Raw genomic sequence first — 8,315 nt, forward strand, 5'->3', positions numbered from 1 at the left:
TTCTGAATCTGAATTCTCTTCTAGTTTGCTTTCAAACTGTCGAAATAACTTATCGTTTTAGTCATTTTGCCGGTATGTGCTGCCATCTGTTTATGAATTTTTGTCCCAGTAACAAACTCATCGTTTGTTGTTTTCTCTCCTCTCTGCGAGAAAATCAAAACATCTCAGCTGGAAAAATCAAAACACAAAAAACGTGAGCGAGAGAATTGAAATTATTTTCGAGAGCAAAAAAAATATAAACATCGATAACACCACGTAAGAGGGATAGTTAAATCAATTTTTGCAAATTTCTAAATTTTAGCTGATTGATAGTTTGAATAGAGTCGCGGATTCGGGCGTTTGAAATGGCCCGAGTGGTAATCCTGAAGGCCGAAAGCGACAACAGTGAAGCGTATGCTGGGCTGCTGCAGAAACAGGGCCTGGAGCCGATATTTGTGCCAACTTTGGACTTTTCCTTCAAGAATCTGGAGGTGCTGCGGGATCAGCTGCTGTCTCCGTACAAGTATTCTGGATTGATTTTCACCAGCCCCCGGAGCATAACAGCCGTTCGGGATGCCCTGAAGGGTCAGAAGCTGAAGGATGACTGGAAAACGCTGGCCAACTACTGCGTAGGGGAAACCTCGTACGATCTCATTCTTCGATCCCTGGACTTGGACACCAAGGGTCAACATTCGGGGAACGCCAGCAATCTAGCGGACTTCATGAAAACCGATCTGTACAACAAAACGGTCACAATGCCGTTTCTGTTTCCATGTGGCAATCTGAAACAGGACGTACTGCAGAACAAACTGTCCGAGTATGGGTACTCGCTGGACTCGGTTGAGGTATACGAAACGGTTCCGCATCGGGATCTCGAACGGCACCTACTGGAATTGTTCGGGGATGGTTCTCCGCCCGAATATCTCCTGTTTTTCAGCCCCTCTGGGATCAACTACTGTGCCAGCATTTTCGAACGGCACAAGCTGAAACTGGGCTCCTGCCGAATAGTGGCCATCGGGCCCAGCACCAAGAAAGCCATCGAAAACAAGGGCTATCCGGTGTACCGAACGGCGGAGAAACCGACGCCAGAATTTGTCGTTAGTGCTTTACTAGAAACCTAGATGAGATATTTTATGATGTTGCGTAGTTTGTAGAATTAGTTTATTTTCTCTCTTTAAATCGAGCCCTTAGCTGGGCCCCATCGGAACCGGATTCCGTTGTAGTAAAGACCCCGTCAAAAAAATATTCATCTTAACTCAACAACAAATTCATAATGTTAAGTGTTACTTAAAAATTTCAATCTAATTTAGAAAAACAAACAAGAAATACGCTTTATGTCCCGAAACACAGAACAATTAACTCGAAGCAATGGAAACCGTCTCATGAGAATGGATAACAGGAACGTTACAATAGTTGGTAGAACCTAGAAACTAGTCGTCGAAAGGAAATCGATTGTTTGTTATTGTGGTGGTTACGATTTTTGGAGCACATCTGTGGAATGTTTTGCGAGTGAGCAGAAAGTGTTCCTATTGTTGTTGGCGCGTGAATGGTGCCGAAATTAAAACGCTATCCAGTGTCAATTTTATTCCCTCCTGGGAAAAACGCAGTAATGTTTCTTTTCAAACATTTCTAGTTCGCTTTTTTAATCGTTGTCTTCGTCTTAGAAACTATATTTCAACTAAAGACCTACTTTTAGCCAGTTCCTTTTTGTGGTTTTGAATTGTCTAGATTTATGTTTTTTAAATAGTTATAAATGTACGAATAAATGCATTGTTAACCCAAATATCGTTGTTTTATTTTTCACGTTAAAATTTGTGTTAGATTCCTTAGAATAGTGAAAATAATTAATACGTTTGAAATCACATTTCAACTTTTGTCCTAAATAACGAGCAATTTGACAAAATATCAAACTTATCACTAGTTTAGCGGTTTTAATCATTTCGAATGAAATGTGATAATAGTAGTTTAGTATTGATTTTACTCTTTGTGATACTTATATTAAAATTACACAATTAAGATTTTGGTTTTCTGTTTAGTATGAAGTGACCTGTAAATAATTAAAGAAATTTTCCAAGGAATCTGCGAAAAAAACATAAAACCTCGTTATTGTATAAAAAAAAATCATTCATTTATGTTTACCAGTATGTATTTTGATTATTTCTTATCGTACTGGTCCCAGAAACATCAAGATGTGGAGGTGTGGAGAATGATGTTTCCTGCTCCTGGGTTCGCAGATGACCTCGATCATCCGGTCTTGGTCCAGCGCTCATTCTTGACACTCTGAAAATAGGTTTAAGATCAGGGTTACCAGATGAGGTTTTTGATAAGAAAACTACCAAAACAAATAAAAATTTGAAAAACTGAAAATTGAACTTTCGAAATTGTTTTTTGAATTTGTATGGGGAATTTCATAAAATCAAAATGGATAGTTCACTTATTTTTGATTATTGTACCATTGATTATTTTTGAAAGTTTTTCATTTTTGTAATCATTTCATAATTTTTGTAAATTTTATCATTTTCCTCATTTTTGTCATTTTTGTTATTTTTTGTCATTATTGTAATTTTTCTCATTTTTCTCATTTTTGTAATTTTTGTCATTTTGGTCATTTTTGTTACTCTTTGTCATTTCGGTCATTTTTGTCATTTAAGTCATTCTTGCATTTTTGTCATTTTTGTTATTTTTGTAATTTTTTTTGTCAGTTTTGTCATTTTTGTAATTTTTTATAATTTTTGTCATTTTTGTCATTTTTCTCATTTTTTTTTTCTTTTTTGTCGTTTCTGTCATTTTATTTTTTGTCATTTCGGTATTTTTTGTCATTTTTGAATTTTTTGTCAATTTTGCCATTCTGTCATTTTTGTCATTTTTATAATTTTTGTCATTTTTCGTCTTTTTTTTGTAATTTTTTGTCATTTTTGTAATTTTTGCCATTTTTGTCATTTTTGTCATTTTTGTCACTTTTGTCATTTTGGTCATTTTTGTCATTTTTGTCATTTTTGTCATTTTTGTCATTTTCTGTCAATTTTTGTCATTTTTGTAATTTTTGTAATTTTTGTCATTTTTGTCATTCCGTCATTTTTGTAATTTTTGCCATTATTGTCATTTTTGTCATTTTTGTCATTTTTGTCATTTTTGTCATTTTTGTCATTTTTGTCATTTTTGTCATTTTTGTCATTTTTGTCATTTTTGTCATTTTTGTCATTTTTGTCATTTTTGTCATTTTTGTCATTTTTGTCATTTTTGTCATTTTTGTCATTTTTGTCATTTTTGTCATTTTTGTCATTTTTGTCATTTTTGTCATTTTTGTCATTTTTGTCATTTTTGTCATTTTTGTCATTTTTGTCATTTTTGTCATTTTTGTCTTTTGTGTCATTTTTGTCATTTTTGTCATTTTTGTCATTTTTGTCATTTTTGTCATTTTTGTCATTTTTGTCATTTTTGTCATTTTTGTCATTTTTGTCATTTTTGTCATTTTTGTCATTTTTGTCATTTTTGTCATTTTTGTCATTTTTGTCATTTTTGTCATTTTTGTCATTTTTGTCATTTTTGTCATTTTTGTCATTTTTGTCATTTTTGTCATTTTTGTCATTTTTGTCATTTTTGTCATTTTTGTCATTTTTGTCATTTTTGTCATTTTTGTCATTTTTGTCATTTTTGTCATTTTTGTCATTTTTGTCATTTTTGTCATTTTTGTCATTTTTGTCATTTTTGTCATTTTTGTCATTTTTGTCATTTTTTTCATTTTTGTCATTTTTGTCATTTTTGTCATTTTTGTCATTTTTGTCATTTTTGTCATTTTTGTCATTTTTGTCATTTTTGTCATTTTTGTCATTTTTGTCATTTTTGTCATTTTTGTCATTTTTGTCATTTTTGTCATTTTTGTCATTTTTGTCATTTTTGTCATTTTTGTCATTTTTGTCATTTTTGTCATTTTTGTCATTTTTGTCATTTTTGTCATTTTTGTCATTTTTGTCATTTTTGTCATTTTTGTCATTTTTGTCATTTTTGTCATTTTTGTCATTTTTGTCATTTTTGTCATTTTTGTCATTTTTGTCATTTTTGTCATTTTTGTCATTTTAGTCATTTTTGTCATTTTTGTCATTTTTGTCATTTTTGTCATTTTTGTCATTTTCTGTCAATTTTTGTCATTTTTGTAATTTTTGTAATTTTTGTCATTTTTGTCATTCCGTCATTTTTGTAATTTTTGCCATTATTGTCATTTTTGTCATTTTTGTCATTTTTGTCATTTTTGTCATTTTTGTCATTTTTGTCATTTTTGTCATTTTTGTCATTTTTGTCATTTTTGTCATTTTTGTCATTTTTGTCATTTTTGTCATTTTTGTCATTTTTGTCATTTTTGTCATTTTTGTCATTTTTGTCATTTTAGTCATTTTGGTCATTTTTGTCATTTTTGTCATTTTTGTCATTTTTGTCATTTTCTGTCAATTTTTGTCATTTTTGTAATTTTTGTAATTTTTGTCATTTTTGTCATTCCGTCATTTTTGTAATTTTTGCCATTATTGTCATTTTTGTCATTTTTGTCATTTTTGTCATTTTTGTCATTTTTGTCATTTTTGTCATTTTTGTCATTTTTGTCATTTTTGTCATTTTTGTCATTTTTGTCATTTTTGTCATTTTTGTCATTTTTGTCATTTTTGTCATTTTTGTCATTTTTGTCATTTTTGTCATTTTTGTCTATTTGTCATTTTTGTCATTTTTGTCATTTTTGTCATTTTTGTCATTTTTGTAATTTTTGTCATTTTTGTCATTTTTGTCATTTTTGTCATTTTTGTCATTTTCGTCATTTTCGTCATTTTTGTCATTTTTGTCATTTTTGTCATTTTTGTCATTTTTGTCATTTTTGTCATTTTTGTCATTTTTGTCATTTTTGTCATTTTTGTCATTTTTGTCATTTTTGTCATTTTTGTCATTTTTGTCATTTTTGTCATTTTTGTCATTTTTGTCATTTTTGTCTTTTTCGTCGTTTTTGTAATTTTGTCATTTTTGCCATTTTTGTCGTTTTTGAATTTTTTGTCATTTTTGTCATTTTTGTCATTTTTGTCATTTTTGTCATTTTTGTCATTTTTATATTTTTTTGTCATTTTTGTAATTTTTTTCATTTTTGTAATTTTTGTCCTTTTTGTAATTTTTGTAATTTTTGTAATTTTTTTCATTTTTGTCATTTTTATAATTTTTGTCATTTTTGTTATTTTTGTAATTTGTTTAATTTACTTTAAGTTTCTGTAAGTTTTGTAATTTTTGTATTTTTTGTTATTTTTGTAATTTTTGTCATTTTTGTAATATTTTTAATTTTTGTCATATTTTCATTTTTTGTCAGTTTTGTTATTTTTGGCATTTTTGTCATTTTTGTCATTTTTGTCATTTTTGTCATTTTTGTCATTTTTGTCATTTTTGTCATTTTTGTCATTTTTGTCATTTTTGTCATTTTTGTCATTTTTGTCATTTTTGTCATTTTTGTCATTTTTGTCATTTTTGTCATTTTTGTCATTTTTGTCATTTTTGTCATTTTTGTCATTTTTGTCATTTTTGTCATTTTTGTCATTTTTGTCATTTTTGTCATTTTTGTCATTTTTGTCAATTTTGTCATTTTTGTCATTTTTGCCATTTTTGTCATTTTTGTCATTTTTGTCATTTTTGTCATTTTTGTCATTTTAGCCATTTTTTTCATTTTTGTCATTTTTGTCATTTTTGTCATTTTTGTCATTTTTGTCATTTTTGTCATTTTTGTCATTTTTGTCATTTTTGTCATTTTTGTCATTTTTGTCATTTTTGTCATTTTTGTCATTTTTGTCATTTTTGTCATTTTTGTCATTTTTGTCATTTTTGTCATTTTTGTCATTTTTGTCATTTTTGTCATTTTTGTCATTTTTGTCATTTTTGTCATTTTTGTCATTTTTGTCATTTTTGTCATTTTTGTCATTTTTGTCATTTTTGTCATTTTTGTCATTTTTGTCATTTTTGTCATTTTTGTCATTTTTGTCATTTTTGTCATTTTTGTCATTTTTGTCATTTTTGTCATTTTTGTCATTTTTGTCATTTTTGTCATTTTTGTCATTTTTGTCATTTTTGTCATTTTTGTCATTTTTGTCATTTTTGTCATTTTTGTCATTTTTGTCATTTTTGTCATTTTTGTCATTTTTCTCATTTTTGTCATTTTTGTCATTTTTGTCATTTTTGTCATTTTTGTCATTTTTGTCATTTTTGTCATTTTTGTCATTTTTGTCATTTTTGTCATTTTTGTCATTTTTGTCATTTTTGTCATTTTTGTCATTTTTGTCATTTTTGTCATTTTTGTCATTTTTGTCATTTTTGTCATTTTTGTCATTTTTGTCATTTTTGTCATTTTTGTCATTTTTGTCATTTTTGTCATTTTTGTCATTTTTGTCATTTTTGTCATTTTTGTCATTTTTGTCATTTTTGTCATTTTTGTCATTTTTGTCATTTTTGTCATTTTTGTCATTTTTGTCATTTTTGTCATTTTTGTCATTTTTGTCATTTTTGTCATTTTTGTCATTTTTGTCATTTTTGTCATTTTTGTCATTTTTGTCATTTTTGTCATTTTTGTCATTTTTGTCATTTTTGTCATTTTTGTCATTTTTGTCATTTTTGTCATTTTTGTCATTTTTGTCATTTTTGTCATTTTTGTCATTTTAGTCATTTCATTTTTGTCATTTTTGTCATTTTTGTCATTTTTGTCATTTTTGTCATTTTTGTCATTTTTGTCATTTTTGTCATTTTTGTCATTTTTGTCATTTTTGTCATTTTTGTCATTTTTGTCTATTTGTCATTTTTGTCAGTTTTGTCATTTTTGTCATTTTTGTCATTTTTGTCATTTTTGTAATTTTTGTCATTTTTGTCATTTTTGTCATTTTTGTCATTTTTGTCATTTTCGTCATTTTTGTCATTTTTGTTATTTTTGTCATTTTTGTCATTTTTGTCATTTTTGTCATTTTTGTCATTTTTGTCATTTTTGTCATTTTTGTCATTTTTGTCATTTTTGTCATTTTTGTCATTTTTGTCATTTTTGTCATTTTTGTCTTTTTCGTCGTTTTTGTAATTTTGTCATTTTTGCCATTTTTGTCGTTTTTGAATTTTTTGTCATTTTTGTCATTTTTGTCATTTTTGTCATTTTTGTCATTTTTGTCATTTTTGTCATTTTTATATTTTTTTGTCATTTTTGTAATTTTTTTCATTTTTGTAATTTTTGTCCTTTTTGTAATTTTTGTAATTTTTGTAATTTTTTTCATTTTTGTCATTTTTATAATTTTTGTCATTTTTGTTATTTTTGTAATTTTTTTAATTTTTTTTAAGTTTCTTTAAGTTTTGTAATTTTTGTATTTTTTGTTATTTTTGTAATTTTTGTCATTTTTGTAATATTTTTAATTTTTGTCATATTTTCATTTTTTGTCAGTTTTGTTATTTTTGGCATTTTTGTCATTTTTGTCATTTTTGTCTTTTTTGTCATTTTTGTCATTTTTGTCATTTTTGTCATTTTTGTCATTTTTGTCATTTTTGTCATTTTTGTCATTTTTGTCATTTTTGTCATTTTTGTCATTTTTGTCATTTTTGTCATTTTTGTCATTTTTGTCATTTTTGTCATTTTTGTCATTTTTGTCATTTTTGTCATTTTTGTCATTTTTGTCATTTTTGTCATTTTTGTCATTTTTGTCATTTTTGTCATTTTTGTCATTTTTGTCAATTTTGTCATTTTTGTCATTTTTGTCATTTTTGTCAATTTTGTCATTTTTGTCATTTTTGCCATTTTTGTCATTTTTGTCATTTTTGCCATTTTTTTCATTTTTGTCATTTTTGTCATTTTTGTCATTTTTGTCATTTTTGTCATTTTTGTCATTTTTGTCATTTTTGTCATTTTTGTCATTTTTGTCATTTTTGTCATTTTTGTCATTTTTGTCATTTTTGTCATTTTTGTCATTTTTGTCATTTTTGTCATTTTTGTCATTTTTGTCATTTTTGTCATTTTTGTCATTTTTGTCATTTTTGTCATTTTTGTCATTTTTGTCATTTTTGTCATTTTTGTCATTTTTGTCATTTTTGTCATTTTTGTCATTTTTGTCATTTTTGTCATTTTTGTCATTTTTGTCATTTTTGTCATTTTTGTCATTTTTGTCATTTTTGTCATTTTTGTCATTTTTGTCATTTTTGTCATTTTTGTCATTTTTGTCATTTTTGTCATTTTTGTCATTTTTGTCATTTTTGTCATTTTTGTCATTTTTGTCATTTTTGTCATTTTTGTCATTTTTGTCATTTTTGTCATTTTTGTCATTTTTGTCATTTTTGTCATTTTTGTCATTTTT

The 8,315-nt window shown here is 26.6% G+C and overlaps 1 protein-coding gene across 1 annotated transcript; it reads left to right on the top strand.

The window, feature by feature from the left end:
• Positions 1–191: 191 nt before the first annotated feature.
• On the top strand, positions 192–1,774 carry LOC129746656 (uroporphyrinogen-III synthase-like). The gene is made up of 2 exons (XM_055740448.1): positions 192–255; positions 313–1,774. The coding sequence occupies exon 2, from the start codon at positions 345–347 to the stop codon at positions 1,098–1,100; it is 756 nt and encodes a 251-aa protein (XP_055596423.1). The 5' UTR covers positions 192–255; positions 313–344; the 3' UTR covers positions 1,101–1,774.
• Positions 1,775–8,315: the final 6,541 nt, after the last annotated feature.

Source organism: Uranotaenia lowii, chromosome 2, assembly GCF_029784155.1.
Source record: "Uranotaenia lowii strain MFRU-FL chromosome 2, ASM2978415v1, whole genome shotgun sequence".
Taxonomy (NCBI): Eukaryota; Metazoa; Arthropoda; class Insecta; order Diptera; family Culicidae; genus Uranotaenia; species Uranotaenia lowii.

Bases quoted from the DNA above. Each gene is read 5' to 3' on its own strand.
- LOC129746656 (XM_055740448.1), top strand. From the start codon at position 345: ATGGCCCGAGTGGTAATCCTGAAGGCCGAAAGCGACAACAGTGAAGCG.